This window comes from Alnus glutinosa, chromosome 9 (genome assembly GCF_958979055.1).
Source record: "Alnus glutinosa chromosome 9, dhAlnGlut1.1, whole genome shotgun sequence".
Lineage (NCBI taxonomy): Eukaryota > Viridiplantae > Streptophyta > Magnoliopsida > Fagales > Betulaceae > Alnus > Alnus glutinosa.
In genome coordinates, this window is record NC_084894.1 from 14,080,402 (window position 1) to 14,103,666 (window position 23,265).

Below are 23,265 nucleotides of genomic sequence, written 5' to 3' on the forward strand. Positions count from 1 at the left end.
GCTAGGCTATTGAACTAACAGAAGATAAGTGCAGCGGATGATATGCTGCGGATGATCTTCTTCTTTCTTTTTATCTAACATCGTCCGGTAATTCCCTCAACTATGTTCCTAAGAAGCTAGGACAACTAAGAACGAATTAGCTCTTTCAAACTCCGTTTCTAAAAGAGTTAAAACTTTTATTAAAAAAAAAAAACATAAGAAATATGAATGACTTACAAAAGATAAAAATTGCAAGAAACAAATCGGACAAGAAGAAAGACTTGTGCATGCCCAAGGGCTGCACCTCACTCCCCCCCTTTTACGAAAGAAAAGCTCCCTTTTTATATTGTTTTGGTAAGGTTAGAAACAAAAGACCAAAAATGACGCATCTGCCCTTACTTCCCTTCTTTTTCTTTTCCTACTTTTTTTTTCTTCTTTTCTTTTCTTTGGTCCCACGCACATTGGCTTTCTTAAATTTTTTTTTTTTTCTTCTTCTTTCATTTCTTTTTGGTCTTCTACAAAATAGCTTCTTTATTTTTATTTTCTTTTGGAATTCGCTCAAGCGTCTTGGGCAGAGATGTGCTTGAGCCAATAGATCAGAATGTACTTATTTTCCCGTTTCTTTCCAATTCCACATAAAAAGTGCTATTTTCTCTGAAAAATATGTATGACTTCTAATTTGACCGTATGTGTGTGTAATGTGTAACAAAATATCAAAAGTGCGGAATTTAAATAAGACTGATATTTTGTTAACGAAGTGGAAACTCAATGAAGAGAAAAACTACTTTGTGGCAGCCAAACCCAGGAAATCTACTATCAGAAGAGAAAGCTAGTACAAAGACAGTAACACTTACATACTCGATGCAGAGATCGTATCTTATACTCTAACACATAACCCAATGTGAACGACTCCCAACCAAGTCTCCTACTTGAAAGGCTCTTCTATGGATTCCTTTACCTTAGGGCTCCTCCCTAAGATAGACTTCACACGAGCAAAGTAGCCACACACCGGCAACCTTTAGAGAGCTAGCAGATCTTCACAATGTTTACCTAAACACCTTCTCTAAGTACAGAAGAATTTGACACTAAATTCATAAATTTTACATGCCTAAATGCCTCTATTTATAGGCTAAGAAGACCTAAAACGAGTCTGTCTTTGATTTCTCTGGACGGTGTCTGGACGCAAGCTAAGGCCGTCCGAACAGTGAACTGTGCAATCGACTTTCCATAAAGTGCTAAAAAGCTTTCCTGAATAAGGCTGCGTTCGGACGGTGTTGCCTTAGAGTCTGGACAATTGCAAATTTTCATGTGACATTACGATATCATCAGAGTTATAAATTGGCAGCAGAATATTTTTTTTTTTAATAATAACATATTAAAGCTTCTAACAAAATACTTCAAAACATATAGAAAGATTGTAATTGAATAATTACACATTAAAAAATATTATTTGTGCCATGTATGGCACAAATAATTTACAATCAAATTACTCAGAGTATCATTATTACAAATCAATATATATATATATATATATATATATATATATATATATATATATCGTTTTCCAAATATAATACTGATAATGGACTAGACATAGTAGTCCACAAAAGTGGGAGGCATCCTAGCCTCAGACACTGCTATCAAGATCACCTAAAGGTCTGGATAATCCTGATACTCCCCTTCTTCGTAACATGTATTAATATATAATGCAGAGAGAAACAATAATACAAAAGTACCTAGTGAGTCCACTGCTTTCAATAATATGATGATTACTGATTTATTTAACAATATACAATGCAACAATATGATATAATGACAGTTTTATATGCACAGTCTTAATTATTTTCTTCTTGCACTCCTCTCATATCATGGCCATTAAATCCATGTTCGTTTGAGTGGCTAATTATTGGAGCACAGACTCCCTTACCATGTTTTCTTAGCTTTTCCGCGCTAGTAGTCAAAGTAGCATACTTAATACATTGGTCATCACGACAACTAAGTACATTGACAATCCCGACAGTCAATTAAGTAGCCATAACTTGCCTAGCACATTGATCAACACAACAGCCAACTTGTACTTATTATTGTTTTTCGCATAGGCGGTATGCCTGTCCATTGGTCATCCCAACAACCAACTTGTTATTAAGCCTGCATAATTTTCACAACAATATGCAATATACTATTCCTATGCATATAATTAAATAAAGCAAAAATCACAACATTATAGAAAACAACTAAATATGATCCTCCGTGAGTAAGAAATACTCACTGTGATTCTCCGTAGTCTCTTAGCTCTGCAATAAATCCATCGACACAATAATATGTATATCAATTATCTATCAAACAAATCATTGTTTATAAACCTCATCTCTTTATATTTATTATCATGCATCACTTCATTATGTTTGAGACAATCACTTATAACAATCTTAAATCATTGGTTCATGATTTGATGACGAAGCTATATGATCAATACCACCAAATATGAACCTAAATGATTAATATATATCATAAGGACAATAAGAGTAAATATGATCAACTCATGAAAGTCATGAGGACAATGAAATATAAAAGGAAATATAAATACGATCAACTCATGAAAGTCATGAAGACAATGAAATGTAAAAGGAAATATAAATACGATCAACTCATGAAAATCATGAGGACATTGAAATATAAAAGGAAGTATAAATACAATCAACTCATGAAAGTCATGAGGACATTGAAATATAAAAGTAGTTTATATTACTTTTTTTTTTTTAATTCTTTTTATCTCTTAAGCTTATTGGGTCTTTACACAAATCATAAAACAACTTGGAAATTATATAAAATAAATTAAAGTCTTATTTAACAACTTACCAAAAGTCCTTTTATTATCTATTTGAATTCAGGATTTTCGTCTAAATGGAGGGAAGCTTACTCCGACCTACTTTTCGATGGTCAAATCTACTCCGATTGACGTAAAATTTTGAGAGTAGATAGAAGACTTCAAGACAAACACTTTCTCTTTTTGGTTCGACTCAATCCGAGTTCGTTATGACTCAATTCTGATCAGTCAAAGTTTCTGGTTTTCTTTATATTTTTTGGGTAATGGCCAAGTAAGAAGAGTGGAGAGGGGGAGCTTAGAGGACTTCCTCTCTCTTGGACATGTGTGTGTGTGTGTGAAGCTTGATGGGTATTGCGCCCTTCCACCTTGGTTCTATTTATAAGAGAATAAATAGTTATGATCAAATAGACACATTTTGATTCAATTGATGGGAGTTGATGCATCTTAGCCTTATTTCCAAGGCACATGGTTTCATCTTTACTAAGGTAGTGCATTCTAGATGTGGGATGTGGGCAAAACTTGTGGTGATGAGTGCACAAATCAGAAGAAGTGGGTGATGAGTTGTCCAACCAAAGTGGGTGAAAGTATTAAATAATGCTATATATGAATTTTCGTCCAAAACAGAGGTACAATGTTTTGTGAGTGTTTTTGCATCCTTAACGAAGTCTAAAAATTATGAAATTCGGAGGGTAGTTAGAGGACTTCAAGATAAGTGTCCCAGTTTTTGAATCGACCAAAACGGAGTTTGTTTGACCCTATTTCCCCCATTCCAAAGTTTAAGGTCCGTTTATTGAATTGAAACTATAAATGTTTTTTAATCAATGAATATTTATTTTCATAAATATTTATATTTATTCTTTTGCCTTATTATTAGGTCTTAAATCTAATTTAAGACATTAAATCTTATGTTTTAAAATCTAGGGCGCTTCAGATGCAGTTGCCTTCCCATATACGTGTCTGCAAAGGAAAACCTAATTCTCCTCGAACTCTGACTGGCATTCGGACAATATTGCCACGTCGCCCAGACAGTTGCACTGGAACGCTGGAGTCTTCTCGAACTCTGAATAGCGTCCAGACGTGTTGCCATGTCGTCCAGATGGTTACAATCTTGAACAGTTCGAATCTTCTAAACACTGATGAAAGTCCAGACGATATTGCCACGTCGTCCGGACGGATGTTGCTGACTGACAAGCGTTCATACGTTTTTACTAGGCCGTCCGGACAGAAGCAAAGGATCTAACTTTTTTGAGTTGGAATCTGCACAGAATCTTCCTTGATCACTGAAATAGCCTTCTTGCAGCTTGTAATACTAGAACTTGTTATAATAAGGCTCTTCCCATCTTAGAGAAATAAACTCTGAATATTTAAAAACTCTGAAATATACAGCATTCCTGATGAAGCAGCAACATTACATGATAGTGATTTTGCCAACAGAATGCAGTCAATCAAAAACTAACATTCTCTCAATTACGTGCAAAACACCAAAATTAACAAAAAAATCAAAAAATAACAAAACTAAAGGTTTAGCACATACAAATTAAGGGATCTAAATATATAATATCTGACACTCATCATAAGCCACATCATAGTCCAAGGATACTAGATGTAGACCCTCTACTAGATTTTTACCAAGGTCTCTGAAGTAAATTAAATCACTTGAACTGTATTCATATTGTTCCACAATAGACTCAAGTAGAAAAAAAGTCAAACTATCCGGATCAACATTGTCAGGATGAACATCCATTTCACCCCCCACATAGATGTATCCATATTTTTTGTCGAACATATCCCCATAGTTTATCTCAAACACCAATTTCATCATATACATGCAAAAATACAACATTATGAATGGGACAAGGAGACCACTAGTATACAATTGACATTTTAAGAAGCACTTGCAACGTAAAGCACTTGTAACATAAACATGCAATATGCACCAACATAATAGATGGAACCACAATAATATATACCAACAGAATTATTATGCAATATGCACCAACATAATAAATGGGACCACAATTCAAGGAGAGACTATTTGGGTGGAGGGTCTTATCCCTGTCATTGACTTTTGCAATCATAGTATGGCTAGCTCTTTGTAAAAAATTTCCTAAAAAATGGTTTATATGGAATTTTTGTTGGTAGTACAATTGAGAAAAAAAAGTTTGACATGTTAAGTATGATATACTAATTATCTAAACATAACAAATACATGTTTTTAACTGTTACAGTCCTGATTCCTCTATTTTCGCATTTCCTATGAAATTAAAAACCAAATTGATCAAAGAGACATAATACTTCCGAAGATTGTAAACTTTTGGCCAGTTGAGTTTCCAAACAATAATAAAAAATGTTCACTTATCCAACCAATTTTTTATCTGTACAAAAATGGTTGGATAGGTAACTTTTGGACAATGGATATTACAAATGCTCATTTTACTGTTATAAATTGGATTTGTGTTGTAAAAGTTTTGTATGTACATGTGCTACAGCTAATGGACTCAATGCCCTCGATATGTACCCACAGAATTAATATGCAATATGCACCAACATAAAACATGGAACCACTATAATATGTACCCACATAATTAACTAAGTTGAATCATGCACATGGACCCAATACAGTACTCACACTTCGAATCAAATAAAAAGTATGCACCAACATCATTAAATAATCCACCATGCACATGGACCCATTGCAGATAAAGTAAACAAACCATATGGACCCAATGCAGAGAAAGTAAAAAAAATCATATGCATGCACCCAATCTTTGTCTCGGCAGAAAACAAACCAAAAGATACAAAAAAACCAAAAAAAAAAAAAAAAAAAAAAAAGGGAAGATCGGGAGCACATGCACATCAATTTGCAGAGAATAAAGGGAATCTAACAAATCAACCGAAACCCCCAAATCCCTGACAACCTTAACATTTTTATACCAAATCGTTGACAATTTATACATAAAAAAATTAAACCACACCCCGACCAAAATTAAACTAAACAAACAACATCTACAAACACCCCCAAATCGCCGACAACCCTAACTATTCTCCATGAAAAGAACGAAAAGAAAAAAAAAAAAAAAAAAACCACGTAAGCCAAATAGCCGGTCAAGTTGTGCACCTTCCTCCAATTTCGTTTATGTTTGAGATATCTCATAGATTTGCTTATCTTAATTTTTAGGTGAGAGAAACTTGACCTTGAAATTAAAGAAAAGACCAGATGCACCATGTAAATTGTGTAGCCCTGCAATTCACAAATTAAAGGTGCGTCCATAAATAAAGTTGAAAAGAGAAAACAGCATCTTCTAGTTGTTTGAATTAATAGCCTAACGGAGCCACAACTTACCATGAAACCGGCCAATGCGAGTAGTCATAGACTCATGGCCTTCAACTTACCATGAAACGTCCCTTTTCGGCTACTCATGTCTGCCTCCAAATTATTGGCTTTTGCCATTCCTTTGGTTTCTTATCTAACTTACTAGAACTATTAAATCCCTAATATTAAGTTTATGAGCACACTTTAATTTATCAATCTATTTTGACAATGAGTCAATGACCTTTCTTGAATTAACTTGGGAACAACCTGAAATACCGGAGACTTTAGGGAATTTATTGTGGATTTGGAATTAACATTGTTTTATTATTATTTTAAACTACACTTTTGAGCATATAAAAAGTACAAGAATGTCTACACATGTATATTTTTAGCAATTTCCCATCTCAAATTAATCTTTAACCTTTTTTCGTTTCTTTATTTACATTTACCTTTAATATGCTTCGTTGTTCACCCTTAGTTGCCATATTATCTTTTGGAGTAGCAGCCAGACCTTTAATGAGAAATGATTGTTATACAATTCTTGACACAACTCTTATACAACTCCAACAACTTTTATTCAAACTAACCATTGGATCTATTTTTCAGTTTGTGTCCTACATATCTAATGGTTGATTTTAAAAAAAGTTGTTAGAATTATACAAAAATTGTACAAAAGTTGTAAACATATCATATCTCGATCTTCAATATACTTCACATTTGCTTGAGGAGTTTGTTTTAGGCTAGATAGGTATTGCTTTCAGTTACATATTTAATAGTTTTTTTTTCCTAATAAAATGGGTGAAGGGTTACAAAGAAACAAAAACCCAAGTGGGGGTGGGCTCCCCAACAACATAACATACCCAAACACTGATACAATGAATAAATTAATAACAATAAATAATAAATATGAAAAAAAAAAAAAAAAAAAAGGCTCTGTCCTTTGTATCTTGGACAAAAAGCCAAGAAACGAGCTACACAATGTATTTTCTGATGCAAGTGAATAAGTTAACCTGCTTGAAAGCTGCAACAACCACTGGAATGAAACTGCTAAAGGAGAGACACTGTCGTTTTTCAATCAAGAGTCGTCGAAAACGAGGAACAAACTCTGATTACAAGAGTTTCCACAACAAGATAAAACCACATTGAAACAGGGAGACTATAACCCACAAACCACCGCCACAACAACAAAAAATAAAAGCAAACAAGAGAACATAAATTAAAATCCAAAAAACAGCATCATTGGTGGAGAGAAGGAGTGGGGTGAAACGTGAGGATCACGCGTGGTGGCAGAAGGATGAGCGAAGCAGCGGTGAGGCCAAGGAAAATGGTGATGTGGCACATCGAAGGGGCGTGAGACAGATATGGGCAATTATGAGCCAAAGCTAGACAAAACTAGGCCAACTTTGGACAGATTTGGCACAGAACAGGGAGGGCAAGACGGTACGGTGGCGAGAGGCACAATGAGCTTGGGGTGGTGAAGGCGACGCTACTTGATTGGAACAACAGAAAACTAAATAGAAACAATGAAAAAAAAAAAAAAAAAAAAAAAAAAACAGAGGACGAAGATTGGAGAAGAGGCGAAGGGAGGGAGGGAAAGGATCCATCCCTCCTCCTCAGAGTACTTGCCGGAGGCAGTGGAGAGTCTCACAAGGAAGAGGAAAGTCTAGAGAGAGGAGAGCGCTTCTCTCTTTTATTTTTTTAGAGGATGGACCTTGTAAGTTTTTAACTTTCACATAAGTTAAAACTATTTTCGAGTTTAGTGTATTTGAGATTTTTGAGACTTGAAATTCTGTATATAAATTAGATAATTTTGTAGACATACGGTATTTCTCCTTTTTTCTAGCCGTTTGGATAAAAATTTATACGTTGAATATCAAGTAAGAATGCATTCAACTAATAAGGATTTCTAGCGCTCTTTAGAGAGAGACGCTCTGCTTTCTCTCTAGCTTTCCCTGAAAACAGTTTCTACCCACATAACACGGGAGGAGGGAAGCACTGTGCTTCCCTCTTCCCCCTTTCCCTTTTCTCCTTCGCTTTTCCCCTTTCCTCCCTGTGCTAACGCCTCTTCCGAGGCTTTTATTATGCTAGAGCTTGCTCTAGCTTTATCCACCTCATTTGAGGTATTTTTCTTGCTTTTCTCCAACACAACACAACTATTTTCGATTGCCATCTCCTTCATCCACGAGGTCTTCTGTAATTTTTGGCTTGGTTGTTGAGTCAAAATCTTTGAATCTAAATCTACGATTCTCCATCAATTTTTACAAGACATGCAGCTCTCCACAGGGTTCGCCGGCGACTTCTGCTTCCTCCGATGGTCGCTGCATCTTCATCCGCCGCCTACGCATTGCATCGTGGCTTGCACGCGACGCGACAGGGAGTTTGTCTCCCTTTCCGGCGCGTGGTGACCACGCACCCCGGTTTTCGACGGTTCCTTGGGCTACCCATTAGAGAGAGGCTTTCTAGGGACAACATGTGGTCTTCATGCGCCGCCTCTGGCAACTCCCATTCACTCTTCTCTACTGGAACTGTGTTGCTGTCTATGTTACTATATTTGTTTTTATTTCCTTCGTATTTCTCGGCTTTTCTGTTTCTGCAACTTCTCCTTGTTTATCCTTGTCTCTGTGTTTGGGTCCTTAGGACTTTTTACACACCACAAACTACCTTTACTTGTGGCCCAGATTATTGGCATCCGTGCCAAATATCATTTGACTCACATCTTCAGAAGCATTGTAACCGCGTACTTACATTCCTAATTTTTATTTTGGGTTACCCAACCCTTGTTTTAATTTCCTTTCATGATGTATTTTCTTTTCATGTATCTATAAATAAAAAATAAAAAAATAAAAATCAAGTAAGAAAAAGTTTCTTAACGTGTTTTCAAGAATTTTCATGATTTGAGTTTAAGAAAGTGTAGTAATATGACACAAAGGTAAAAACCGTTTTGTTTAAGTAACGGATTCTAGTCAATTGAAAAGATCTTCTGATTAATCCATAGATTATTTCGATTCCATTAGCAATGAGGATTCAGAATATCACAAATTAATCATCAACGAGAGATTCAACAACTAAAAGAAACATTAGTATTTTGAATTGTTTATTAATGTTTTTGTCTTCAAAACAGAGATCCAAAAGTTTCGATTGGTTCTTATTAATATCAGGTCAAGCCATGCTGGTCATGCACCCAATTCCGGCTTACATTTTTGGGTCGTAACACCTAAAATACGAAAAATGGAAAAATAATAAGAAAAAGCACTTCCATGGCTAAAAAATAAGAATAAAAGGTTACTTCTTCTGTAATCTTTTTGTAATCAGAGTAGATTTGTTAGTGCATTAGCGTTCATTTAAAATGGAGACTGGCTTAAGTCCTCTCTGTCTGTCAGGTACTTGGGGAAGAAACCCTCAGTGGCCTCTTTTTTTTTTCCTAGACCCCCGGAGGCCTTTTCATTTACTTTGTAATATTGTTATACTAATGCAATCATCATATACACGATCATTTTTAAGAGTACAACTATCATATCATCCACACACACACATATTTAAAAAAAAAAGAAAGAAGGAACCATATTAATAGAATGGAATTCAATGTACCTCATATATATATATATATATATATATATATATATATATATATATATTATTTATTATTTTATTTTAAAAATGAAGGTATGAAAGTATCATGAATATATTATATGGCATTCAACATAAACTTGCTTTGCAAAAGGAGTTTTTGAAGTCAAAATAATAATTAAATAGTTATGCATCACCTGCTATATGCCTTTGTTATGAAACGCAATCCATAACATTACACACAAAAACAACTTGCCCCAAGCTTATGGATGCTGGATATCATTTTATTCCTTCCGGAAAGTTCTATAATCATTAACAAGAACGCGAACATTAACATAAAATAGCAGCAAAATTACCTCAGATCTCAAACATATGGAGTCTCATCCATATATGCGATAAAAAAAATTTTCAGAGACAAATAAATTGATGTGCCAGAGAAAATATATACACCACAAAAAATTTACATTAATAAAACAAATGTTATTCACGAATCCCAATAAGTTTCAATTCCTTCCCTCCAATGTGATTATCTCCCTCAACAACAAAAAGAAAAATTGAAAAACCAAAAAGGACTGATTTTCACCGGGAAACGTATTACTCTTGTATCTCTAAGATATTAATATCTCCCCCAACAACTCAAAGAAGAAAAAAACAAACGACCCATTCTCACTGGAAATTACTCTTGTATACTTCGTAAATGAGCATGTGGAGGCTCACACCTTTATACGAATGCTTAAAAAACTACCATTGCAGTTTGGAAACTTTGTTAATCCTAAACCTACTCCAGAAACCAACTTAACATATAAAGAATATGCCATACAACAGGTTGTTTGTATTCTCCAATGGTGGACTATCTATATCTACCAATAAGTGCTCGAAAAAGCACATAATCGCAAATCATCGAAGTTTTAGTCACTATTAGTCATTGCCAATATATACCTTGGTAAGATTCGAGCTGCATTTACAGACACAGAAGGCTATAGAACACCAGTGGTATGAAAGCATTGTCAAGTTGTGCTGTGTACGCTTCCAACAAACCACTCACGGTCACAGCTAGAAGAAGAGAGAACCAATGCTGCAAACATTGGCATGGAGACATCAATAACCCAAACAAGAATTTCCTTCACTATAGTTACCCAAATTTCTTCATTGTTTCTATCAAGCCTTGGGTTGTTTTTTTTTTTTTTTTTTTTTTTTTTTTTCCCAGGTAGGAGGGGGTTGGGGAGGACTGATGATGTTAGGAAGGGGTACAGGCACAAAAACAAGTCCTTTTCTTGAACCTAAAAACCTCAGGCATAAAGCATATGCATTAAAGTACAGAGTCAAGAAACAAAAAGTAAATCAATTCCTAAAATGTGTGCCCATATAGAAGCCACAGAGCCACGAGAGGGAGAGAGAGAAAGAGAGAGAGACCTGGCTAAGAATATATCCAGTAGAGGCTAGAACTGGAACCAGAACTGAACAAGCAGCCAGGACAGATGTTATACCAGCTGCAGTCCCTTCAATGGTTTTCTCTAGCAAGTGGAAAGAGTACCACACATGTTAGAAAATCAGCAAAAGCACTATTATGCCCAAAAAAATAAAATAAAAAAGAGAGAGACTAGATCTGTAGAAAAAGCTGTGATTTGGGGGAATACTTACTGCCAGTTTTGCTCCACCTAAGAACACCATATTTGTGGCCAACCATTGATGCCTGGAGCATTAAAGGAAAACCATTCTAGTAATTCTCTCATTATAAAATAGAACTGCCTATGAACAACTAGGAAAGATAAACCATGACAGTCAAAATGAATGTTTAGTAAACCCCACAATTTAATAGTTTGCTTATGTCCTACTATTCCGCCATATGGCCCATATGCATGTTTACTCTCAGTAATGTTATTTTGCTTCTCGTTTCTAGGATTAGCAGATCATTAGCATGGTGCTAAAACAAGTATTTGCTACCATCTTTTACAGGCAATAACATTGTGCCCTAGATCCACAGGCATCGTGCCAAGAGTAACATTGTTGTCCTATTTATTTACCTGTTACAGTGTTATTAGTGGGAATGACACCTACAATCAGGAATGCCATTATGAACTTCAACTCCAACATCAAAACAATTTTGGCTATTGAGAAAAATCTAAGACTTCTTCACAAGCCCATAACAGGATACAGCAAGAATACTCTCTGGTTCCGAGTGCACTCCTGAATACCATAATGTCGCAAAATCACACTTCTAAATCGCTTCTAAAGCGATTCAGAAGATTAAAGGCATCAGTTTGGCCAACTTGTCTCAAATATATAAGCTCAACATAGATAAAAAATTGTTTTTTAGATTTTTGAGGCCCTACAGTTCCAAGGAAGAAATTGAAAACAACTTAATCAAAACCAGATATAATTTAGAGACTTGCAAGAGAATGTGTCAGTAACAATTGTGTCAAGATCATTGGAAATCTTTGATTTGGAAAAGTGCAATTTCCTAGAGCACAACTCCAAAAGGATAGCATGATGGCAAACCATGTTAGTTTTTCCCCTAAAGGCTTCTCTTTCTTACTGTACACCTCTTCTACACTTTGCCTCTTGACTCTCTTCAATAACAAATTTTACTTATATTCTTTTTCTTTGAAAGAGAAGATGTTAAGGAAAACAAAAATTTACAAAGAATGTACTTATATATGCCATGGCATGATTTTTTCTTTCCATGATTCCCATCAATAAGATCATTTCCGGGACAACTGAATCATGGGTTGAACCCTCTAGTTCAACAAGTTCCACAACCTCAATCCACTTCTCTATAAGAGATCAATCTGAAGTCAAAGTTTAAATCAAAATAAGTTGCAAAATGTAGAACAGCTTGGAAGTGCAAATAATCTTCTTCCCAAATATATATTTATACATGATGACTCAATTTTACAAATTACTAAAGGAGAGCTAACAATTTAAGAATTTAAACCTATATCACATTACTTAGAATTGGACAACACACTTCATCTACAAAAGAAAATGATAAAATACACAGAAGGTACTATTCCCATCCTATTCATGAACTCATAACAGATAATGCACCTTCAATCCGTTGGACATTGATACATTACTTGATAAATCTAATAGTCCGAAAATGCTAGAGCTTTTATGAACCTAAACATCAGTATAATGTTACATAACAAGAAGCAGACTCACCATTGTATCTCCAATTCCAAGACTTAAAATTCCAGCAAAAGGGGTGAGAGGTCGATCATTGTACCCAGAAGACATCCAAATTGGAAGTGCACAACCCAATAAGAGTGAGAAATGGCTGAAAAAGCAGATAACAAAAAAAAAAGAGGCATTCAAACTTCTCTGTATCAAACATACCATTTAAGGTTTGAGCTACATAAAAATTGACATGGCATACCTGACAATAAGAAGATCAGAATCACGATGGTCTGTAAAAGCATTCATAAATTGATGTACAGGTTGTCCCAAAGGCCAAATTCTCCATACCTGGGCTACAAGAGAATGGTTATGAAAGATCAACCAAGAAACAAAGAAAGAAACTTCAAAAACCAGTGTTTTTAAGCATGTAAAAAACGAAAAGATCCATCTTGTAATTCATAACTATTAGGATCGTAATAATTGTACTTCACTTTTGGTAATGATTGGGAAAAAGGACTAGGGCAGCTGACCCAAACTAGTTAGGGAAAGGCTTAGTTGTCACGTTTTGTAAGGATGACAATATAATTTCCCTACCTAATCTGCCTCTGTCAAAATCTGAATCATTCAATAATTGCAATATCTTGGTAATAATAATAGATCATCATCTTCTTTTTTGATAATTGTAATATATAACAAGATCTTCAACAGGCATTGGTAGGTCCCTTTTCTTTTTATATTCCACTTGAGGCTCTTCTTGGATGAAACATATTTCAGGGCAGTTATATGCTCATATTCCAATGAAATTCAAATCTTTTACATGATTGATAATTTGAAAACAGGATTTGATCATGGATCACAAGATTTATGAGGCCAATGCATCATTGCAAAAAATTAAAGGTATCTACGATACTAGAATCAAGTCTCCCTCCCTCCTCCCTGTGACCTAAGGTTTACACTATGCCAGGCCACCAGAGCCACACTTCGGGTGATTAAGAATTGTTTTCAAGAGACTAAGCTGGAGGTTGTCTTGTAGTGTTGTGCATAATGTGTTGAGTTGCCATCATGTGGATTGATGTTGTTTAGAGTCTAGATGGGCTTCCGGTGGTATTTTGATTATGTGGGATAGGAGGGTGGCGGAAAAAATCGACGAGTGTGTGGAGGAGTTTACTCTGCCGTGTTCATTAAGAGACATTGAAGATCATTTCACCTGGGCTTTTGCGGCTGTTTGACCCTGACTTGGATGGGGATAGAAGCCTTCTTTGGGATGAATTGCTAGTTTTCTCAGTTGGTGGAACTTGCCTTAGTGAATTGGGGGTAATTTTAATGTCACCCATTTCCTAGTGAGAAATCGGGAATAGCTCGTTTTTACCCAGCTATGGTGGAGTTCTCTAATTTCAATTTTTATCAGGGTTTGATGGACCTCCCTCTTGTTGGTGGAACTTTTACTTGGTTGAATAATCGGGATCCCCCCTCTTGGTCTAGAATTGATAGACTTCTTGTTTCTGGATTGGGAAGCCCAATTTCTTGGTGTGTCCCAAAGGAGGCTTCCTAGACTGCACTCTGACCACTTCCCGATCCTTCTTCTCTATGGTGATTTTCAAAAGGGTAGAAGAAATTGAAAACAACTTAATAAAAACCAGATACAATTAAGAGACTTGCAAGAGATTGATTTTCAGGAGGGTATTTCATTCGAAAACTGATGAAGATGGAAACTACCGACATACTATGTTTATTCTCCTCAAGTTATTCTGATTGTAATATTATCTTTATTTCTTTCCATATTAGTCTATAGGTTTCTTCTATTTAAACTATTTAATCGTATGAAACTATAGGCAAGTAAAAAGAATTTCTTTCTCTCTTTATTTTCTACTACAGCACGGGGCTAAAATCTGAAAGTTCTGACAGGTTGAAACAGTGGTGGGACTCTTATCATTTTCAAGGTTCCCTGAGTTTCATTCTGGCTCACAAGCTTAAGGTTTTGAAAACTGATTTAAGAAGATGGAATGAGGAGGTATTTGGCAACATAGAGAGGCAGAAAAAGATGCTTTTGGAAGAGTTATGAGGTCTTGAAATCGATTAAGAAGAGAGGGCCTTATCTGACAAGAAGAGAGCGGAAGGCGAAAGTGTTAAGTGATTTGGAGAGGTCCACTCTCATTGAGGAGGTGAATTGGAGCAGGAATCTAGGGCCTTGTTGCTAAGGGAAGGTTACAAGTGCACAGCTTTTTCCACAAAATAACCAACTCTAATAGGAGAAACAGCTCCATTGATTCTTTGTTAGTTAATGGTATAGTTTCTATTGACTAGGTTGAGGTCAGCAAGTACATTGTGCCTTTTTATAATAATGTCCAGCCAAACGACGCTGAACATTCTCAATAATGCCTTTCCAAATAAATTTTGTTTTAAAATAAGCACCCATTGGAAGACCTTCATAGGCAAAAAAAGAGACCTTGTAAACCAAGATCATAGCCAAGCATTCTAAATTATTAACAAAACCCACAGGAACCAATTCTGATTTGGTCAAATTGATCTTCAATTCTAAGAGGGCTTCAAAACATAAGAACAAACAATAAAAATGATGGATGTGATATGGGTTTGCCAAAGAAAATTAAAGTGCCATCCGCACAGAAGATGAGAGATATCAATCCCACCAATGTTCTCAATCCCCACAAAGAAGCCAGAAAACTAACCCCACCTCACTACAGCATATATCATCCTGCCGAAAGCCTTCATCACAATGACAAACAACAATAGAGACAAAGGCTCCCTCGGTCTCAAACCACGAGAACTACTAAAAGAGCCGGAGGGAGTGTCGTTCACCAATACAAAAGAACACACTGACGAGGTACAAGAGCTATCCATGTACACCATTTCCCCCCAAAACTGCTCCCTGTCAACATGTAGAGCACAAAATCCCAATTAACATGATCATAGACCTTTTCTAAATCCAATTTGCACAACACACCCGACTCCCCAGATCTGATTCTACTATCAAGGCATTCATTAACAAACAGGGTCTAGAATCTGCCTTCTCCAGATGAAAGCGTTGTGGGACTTGGAAATAATCTTCTCCAAAACCATCTTCAACCTGTTAGCTAGAACTTTGGCAATGATTTTGTAAAATACCACTCACTAGACTAACTGGGAAAAAATGCCACTGTCTTCCCTTGGAGGTGTATTTGGTTGAGTAAGACCCCTTTGAGAGTGGCTTTCTTCACTTGGTCGACTACTTTAGGCAAGATCTTTACTTTGGACAACTTAAGGAAGCAGAATATCACAGTGGTAGACTAGTGCTCCATGTATCAAAAGAGTGAGGAATCTGTTGACCACCTTTACTCCATTACAAGATAGTTAGTGCATTATGGAACTCTATGTTCAGGTTATTCGGTTTAGAGTGAGTCATGCCTCAACATGTAAGAGACCTTCTCGCTTGTTGAAGAGGGTAGTTCGGTAATCCCAAGAGTGAAGCTATGTGGAAGACAATACCGCTATGCATGATGTGGAGCATTTGGAGAGCAATTCTAGGAGCTTTGAAGACAATGAGAACGGTGGCAGAGTTAAAGGCCTTCTTTCTCTATATCATTTTCCAATGGATGGTTGTCTATGATTGTTTTCATAATTTTAGTTTTCATGACTTTCTTAACCTCTTTTCTTTTTTTGATTCTGTGTTTCTTTTGTATACTTAATGTGTACTTGGGTGCGCCCTTTAGTTTTTAATGAATAGTGATTACTTTATAAAATAATAATAATAAAAAAAGATTTAGAGATATAAAGACTCTTTATGTGCATATACGCTCTTAAGAACATATTCTAAATATACAAACAAAATGTGGACATTTTGTAACTTATAACTTATAATCTTACATCAAACTATTTCTCACAGCTCAACTTTTTTTCTCAATAAAAATAACTGGCATCATGAGATTGCAATGCATTATGCAATATTGACACTTCAAACCTTGAGTGATAAGACATTTAGCAAGCAATGGAACAAATATTCAAGTCAATTTTGTTTAAGAAATATGATAAATGATGAAATTGTCAACATCAATAACTTACTCGAATAATTTCTAATGCCAAGAAAATTGCCAAAGCTGCACCAAATGCTAGATCAAGAAACTTTGGCTGAAAAACAAATGCATAGTCAGCAGTATTACTAAAAAGGGGGTTCCAAGAATGGACTAGCACAAAAGATACATGCTTTTTACTCCTAAATCACCTGGAAGATAAGGGCAGGCATAAACATTGAAACAGCCATCAGATGGTAGTACTTTCGAAGGAGAATCCTTTCAATCTTACTATTCTTTGAAATGTTGTAGAATCGCAAAACAGACACATATATCACACACACCCAATAGATACATAAAGATAGTCTTTTAAGTGGTTCCGAAAAAACAAATGAGATTACCCTGTCAAAAAAGATATGACACAAATATTAGAAGCTAATCCAACAAAAACAGCTAAATAAACCTGAAAATGATATTGTAGAGAAACAACCATGAACAACTACAGTACGTAACCAAATCAAGCACATTGTAGATTTCAGGAGTTTTATACAAATAATAATATATATCATTTCCACACATAAAATAGGATACTAACATGACAGACAAACGAAGTAAAGAGTAGAAGTTATTTCACCAAATCAAATTATCTATATCACTCGTGACATTTAGGATGAGGGAAAGCATTCAAGTAATGACTCTGAAATATATTGTCCATAGTGGAGTTTACACCAGGGAATAAAGCAGGAACTTAGCATGGACCCTAAAATTCAAAATGCAGGAATTATGCGTAGCAAAAAGAGCAACAACATTCTATATGATGAGAAGTTTTAAAAAGATAAAAAAAAACCCTCACATATGCACTTCTAGACTTACATCACAACCAATAGACAAATGCTTGCAAACTTTCCCCAACTAGATTGCAAATAAAACCACAGGGCAAACCATTTGCGTGGAGACAGATCTCTTAAAGCCTAGTGAAAATTGGATCTGATCAAGAACCAGTGGAGCAAAATGACAGATAAATTATCCACGAAAAATGTTCCTAATTATTGTTCCCGCTGCCTGCTTCAAGGCCACAACAATTAAAGTTGCAGGCATCTTCCTCCACCTATGGAAAAAAACAGAAAAACCCCAAAAGGGTTCAGAAAGCCTTTCACAAAGACCCTACAACAGGGAAATCCCTGAATGGGTTAGGCTAAACTCAAAGCCTCAGATTCTCATGAAAGCCATTAATAATCATCAGGTAAAAAAAAATGATCACTATTCAACCCTAAGATAAAGAGACTTCCACCCGCCAGTTGGAGAGTATCTACAGTCAGTGGCCACAGACATACAACCTCTTTATTTCAGATAATTCATGATACGGTGAGTAGCCACATACATCTATTTGATGATAAAGAAATATGACATGATGCTTCTCATGACATTAAAAAATTGAAAGCAGAACCGAACAAAATGCTAAGATCAAGTTGATTGGCTTGCTGATGCAGATGGAAAGAACTCAAAGTTCAAATGGATGACATTAACAACCTTTCTATTTTGTATCATCATAGAACAAAATTTTTATACTGAGGTACAATTATACAAGACAATCCTATCTGTAATAGTACTGTGAGTACTTATGAAAACCATTTACAGATGTAATAAGTGAACATTCAAGTTGCAAAACTTATGAAAAGCAAGTTCCCAAGCCAAGGAAACTGAGCGGAGCAAAGTACTTCAGCTTCAATCTCCACACAAAACATTCATAAGGTAGAAGTTTTTCAGAGATATGACTGTTTATTCACTATTGTATTCTGATCTGCAAGTACTAGCCCATGCAAATATGAACATGCACATAGACCTACATGTAAAATTATTCAAAGCAATTACATATCATGAGAGCGTCCTCCGTTTAACCACCTTTTATTCAATTTATAAACTACAGCACAAACTAACATGCATCCTTCATGCCTAGTGTTGTAATTGACTTAAGACTTCAAGCACTAGTTCTATAATGGCAGTACTGAGGTAGGAGCTTATATTTTTTGCTCATACAATCCATGAATCAGAAAATACTGGCAAAACATACTACTCCATCACCTACCTGTATTTATGAATCCAATGATAAGTACTCAACAAAGTCACCAGATCATATTTGACAATAACAAAATGTAGTGGAAGAAAATATAAGCATCAACGTCAATTAAATATGGATAGCGAAATAATACCACAAAAATGGATGTAAATTAAAATCCTGAACAAACTGCATCCATAATGGGATGATCACAATCAAGATAAATCCAAGGGATGCAAAGAATATAAGAGATCTCCCAATTTCGGTGCATGTCCTTGCTTCACTGTAAGCTTTACATAAAGAGCATTCCCACACTTGAACAACATACTTAAAGACCATTGGTAAAAGAAGAAGGCCTAGTAGCAACCCCTGCAGGAAGAGAACAACCTTAGCTATCTAGTTACACCCTTCACAATAATTTTTGTCACTTAAAGAGTCATACCTGAATAATTGTAGTAATTTCACTTCTTTTGATTCCATATTGTACAGAAACCCATTCAAATGAACTTAAGAATCCAATCACCTGTTCAAACAATGTTATCCCCAATAAAATGTACATACAGCCATTTGTCCAGGGAGAAATATAAACTACCCAGGTAGAACTTCACTAACCTTCACAATTGTACATGCCAACATGTCACCAAAATAAAGAACAAGGCCCCCAGTCACCAAAAGTGCTTCCCCTAAAAATAAAGAGAGAAGAGATAAATAGTTACAAAAGAACATGAAACGCATGAAAAACCGGATTAAACTGACCAATAATAAGGTTCCATCGACTAGACTCTTAGAGTGATTTAGTCGAAACAGAGGTGCGCTTGAAGTGCAGGGTGTACTGTGCCCCACCATCGGGGCACAAGCGCCCTCTTCCTACCCATATGATATCTCCTTCAAAAGAAGGGAGATTTGATTATCTGATTAGGCCAATGCTACAAGGATTCAACTTTAGCTATTCAAGGCTGATATAATGGAAACATTTAAGGAACAAAGCATCTTCAACCATTTCTCAACAGAACTAAGGCACTAAATATTGCCTAATTTCTTTAACTTGTGATCTATTGCTTACAGATCTCTTCTTTTCTTTTTTTTCAGGAACTAATGATATGCAAGGCATACAAGGCATAACTATATTCATGGCTATATACTATTAGAAGCAGGACAATGGTCAATACTTCTCAACACTCCCTATGATTTTCTTACTTAGCCATAAATGTAAGCTTGTACACTCCTAAAAAAGAATCCATGTGCCATAACAGTGCTCAAGCACTACAATTTGTCTTTTGGCTGTTCTTTTATCCATTTTCTTAATTTCCTTTTTCTCCCTCCTATGATAGAAAATTTTCATTGCATTCACTAAGAGAGGAAAAGGTAACATAGAAAACATTGCACGACACATACCAATTGAAGCACAAGATGGAAAAGTATTAAGAAAATGCTGGATTAGTTTCACTGCTGCCAATCCATGACAAAGCACCCACAATAACTTCAGTACTGTATCAAAGCCTGTAAACAAATAAAAAAATAACAATTTTATTTGTAAACAACAGAAAAAGTGGTAACCATCCGTCTGCTAGAAACAGTTAGTTCAAAATTCTTTTCTTTTTTATTTCTCAGTTAATTTTTTTTTTACCAAAAAAGAAAAAAGTTAAAAGAAACTTCATCAATTTTCTCATCTTTATCTTCTTATCCTGATCATTGTAAAACATGCCACAGATGTTAAAAAACAGAAAGAAAGAAAGAAAAAATCAGAATGAATGCAGAATTACTAACTCACCACTATGTGATGTTGTAGCAAGAGACACAGAGCATACGACAGAATATAAGACTACACCACTTAAACTACGCTTAGCATCCAAACTAATACGTGAACAAGGGGGCCTCATATTGTCAGTTGCACGCGATAGAACTATGTAGAGGAACACAAGCACACCCAAGCTGCTAGCAGATGTGGCCCAATATTGCAGAGTCAGATATTCAAGCTCTACACAGTGAAAATTGAACAGTATCAAATACATAGCGGCATTGCAATAAAATACATATAACAGAACAAGAAAGAAAGGAAGATGAAAGTTAGAAACCCAAAAAAATTGTATTATAAGATAAAAGAAAATCAATTTATATGACAGAAGTAGTGCATCAAAGATGTAACATCACAAGTTACAACCTTTTCCATTTTAAAAATAAAAAAGGAGATAATTTGATGACAGGGGTTGGTTGGTTAAATCTTTGGTGCTACAAGTTAATGTTGTGCGAACCCTGTTCCAAGAAAAAAAAAATGTATTAAAAAAACAATGGTCTCAAGAACTCAACTCCACGATAAGGAGCCACAAACCCAAGAAATAAAAGACCTTGTTAGAATATTAATTAAATGATTAAATTTACCATTTCCTATCAACTTAAACTTTTGGGATAAGTGGTAATTTAATATAGTATCATAGGGGAGCGGCCAGGGATGACTTTTTTCAGTCAGAGGGGTCGGTTTAGTCACCGAAAGATCTGGCTTGCTCATTGGCGCGCTCGTCAGGTGCTGTTTCGTTACCATCTGAGCACAATAACTCCTTCCTCTCCTGGGAGCGCGATAACTCCTCCTTGGGTGATTTGTCTTCGCCTGGCACCATCTCTCCTTCTCCACCGAGTCTCCATTCTTTGTTGTCAATTGAGATTGTGGCGGTCAGGAAGCCTCCAGCCAGTCTTTTTCAACGTTGATTTCTTCATCCATACAATCCTTCAGCTGGCCAGCCTCCATCTTGTGGTGTCGGGTGCCCTCCTCTGTCTTTAGATGTGGGTGAATCTTCAAAGACAGGTGATTTTGAAGGGGTTGGTGATTTCTGTTTTCAAACATTGGGGGTCTCCCATGAGGGTTATGTGAAAGGCTTTTGGGACTTAATGACTCAAGTTGATGAAGAGCAACGTCAAGAGGCTTTAGTCTCCACTCCTAAGCTAAAGGGAGTAGAGAGGTGAAAAACTTAGAGTGCTCGATTAATTATGATACTAGGGGTTTTGGTTCTAGATGGGACAAGGCAATAGGGCACTTGCTGTGATGTAAAAATATAGTATCACAGCAAAAAATCCTAAGTTTGATCACATTTCAATTAAATATTTTAAGTATTGAGTCTCACTTATTAAGGGGAGTTTGAGCCCACATGTGAGGGAGAGTGTTAAAATATTAATTAAATAATTAAATTTACTTTCTTCTATCAGCTTAAACTTTTGGGATAAATGGTAATTTAACATATGCCACTAGTAAAGAACTGTCCCTGAACCACATATGATTATAGGCTCAAACTCGGTGCAATTATCTTATATCAGTGAACTGTCTCCATATCACATAGTTAAATCTTATAAACCGTTAATTCAAAGGAAAAATTATATCCCTTCAGTTATGATTATATTGCAATTCTATATGTTTCTTGTATCGAATATTCTAAACTAAACTATATTTTCCTATGAATTTATGCATGTTTGTGTATACATAAATAAACATATATAGACACAAAAGTATCATTTGAGTGTAGTACCCTCAGTTGCAACTTCATGCAATGACAATGCTCGTGACAGATGTATCAACTTTGAGAGCATAACCGCGGGAAGTGTTACTGCCCCAAGAAGTATTCCTGATGAAGCACCAGGCCTGGAAAAAAAATTGATATCTCAATTTTACTAAAAATAAAAAAAGAAAAAAAAAAAAGGAGAGACCCTGGTAATTAATTCTAGGACATCATATAAAATACAACTCAAATTACTTCGAAAAAAGACTCTGCCAATTGTGCCGTAATGTCACATTTACCACTAAATAAAAAACACAATCGGTTTCCAAAACCGAAATTTCTTATTTAGATTTCCGACGCTTTCTGAGAAACTAAACAGAGAGTAGAATTCACACGCCAACGTCAATTTTGACTTCCAGAATCATCAGGAAAACCCCCAATTTTGATTAAAAACCCTAGTTAAGGTATCCAAAAAGAGTAGGAAAAAATGGAAGAAATAGGGTTAGAAAGGGGAAGTACCTGGTCTTGAAAAGGGAGAGGGAAGAAGAGGTGTCGGCGCTGATCTCAAGGAAGAGGGCGGAGAGAGCGAGAAGCGAGAGAGCCAGGCCGTGAAGGAGAAGAGAGAGAGGGAGAGAGAAGAGAACGCGAGCGACGAAGAGGAGGACCACCGCTCTCTCACCGTTGAACCACGACGAGGACGCCGTGGTCGCCATTTCACTGCCCTCCTCAAACACCCAAGAATTCAGAGGCAGAGAGAGGTACGGTTAGAAATTGGAATTTCGCGGGAAGGGTCGAGTGGGAAGAGGGGGGTTCCGTTAGGTTGCCAATACGGTGGGTGGGCCCGGCAGACTCGATGTCATTGGTTTTGATGACCAAAGGGAACTTTCTATTTGCACCGATGAGTCAGGTGGTGGTGT

At 36.0% G+C, this 23,265-nt stretch overlaps 1 protein-coding gene across 3 annotated transcripts; it reads right to left on the reverse strand.

The window, feature by feature from the left end:
- Positions 1–793: 793 nt before the first annotated feature.
- On the reverse strand, positions 794–23,265 carry LOC133877687 (dolichol kinase EVAN). 3 transcript variants are annotated; one of them, XM_062316072.1, is made up of 15 exons: positions 22,868–23,265; positions 22,379–22,491; positions 20,635–20,841; positions 20,259–20,363; positions 19,476–19,546; positions 19,306–19,386; positions 19,018–19,232; positions 17,020–17,209; positions 16,860–16,925; positions 13,063–13,151; positions 12,849–12,963; positions 11,328–11,379; positions 11,100–11,200; positions 10,626–10,761; positions 794–1,265 (listed from the first exon to the last, which is right to left on the reverse strand). In XM_062316072.1, the coding sequence occupies exons 1-14, from the start codon at positions 23,059–23,061 to the stop codon at positions 10,648–10,650; spliced, it is 1,713 nt and encodes a 570-aa protein (XP_062172056.1). In that variant the 5' UTR covers positions 23,062–23,265; the 3' UTR covers positions 794–1,265; positions 10,626–10,647. The 3 variants fall into 3 exon arrangements, with proteins under 3 accessions (XP_062172056.1, XP_062172055.1, XP_062172054.1); XM_062316071.1 differs by lacking the exon at positions 794–1,265 and adding an exon at positions 9,186–9,333; XM_062316070.1 differs by lacking the exon at positions 794–1,265 and having other exon boundaries at positions 10,132–10,761; positions 22,868–23,264.

Excerpts from the sequence above, each read along its gene's own strand:
- LOC133877687 (XM_062316072.1), bottom strand. The coding sequence starts at position 23,061 with ATGGCGACCACGGCGTCCTCGTCGTGGTTCAACGGTGAGAGAGCGGTG. Across the intron at positions 19,233-19,305 it reads AAATTACTACAATTATTCAG|GGGTTGCTACTAGGCCTTCT; the intron begins GTATGACTCTTT and ends CTCTTCCTGCAG. Across the intron at positions 16,926-17,019 it reads TGCCTGCCCTTATCTTCCAG|CCAAAGTTTCTTGATCTAGC; the intron begins GTGATTTAGGAG and ends TTTGTTTTTCAG.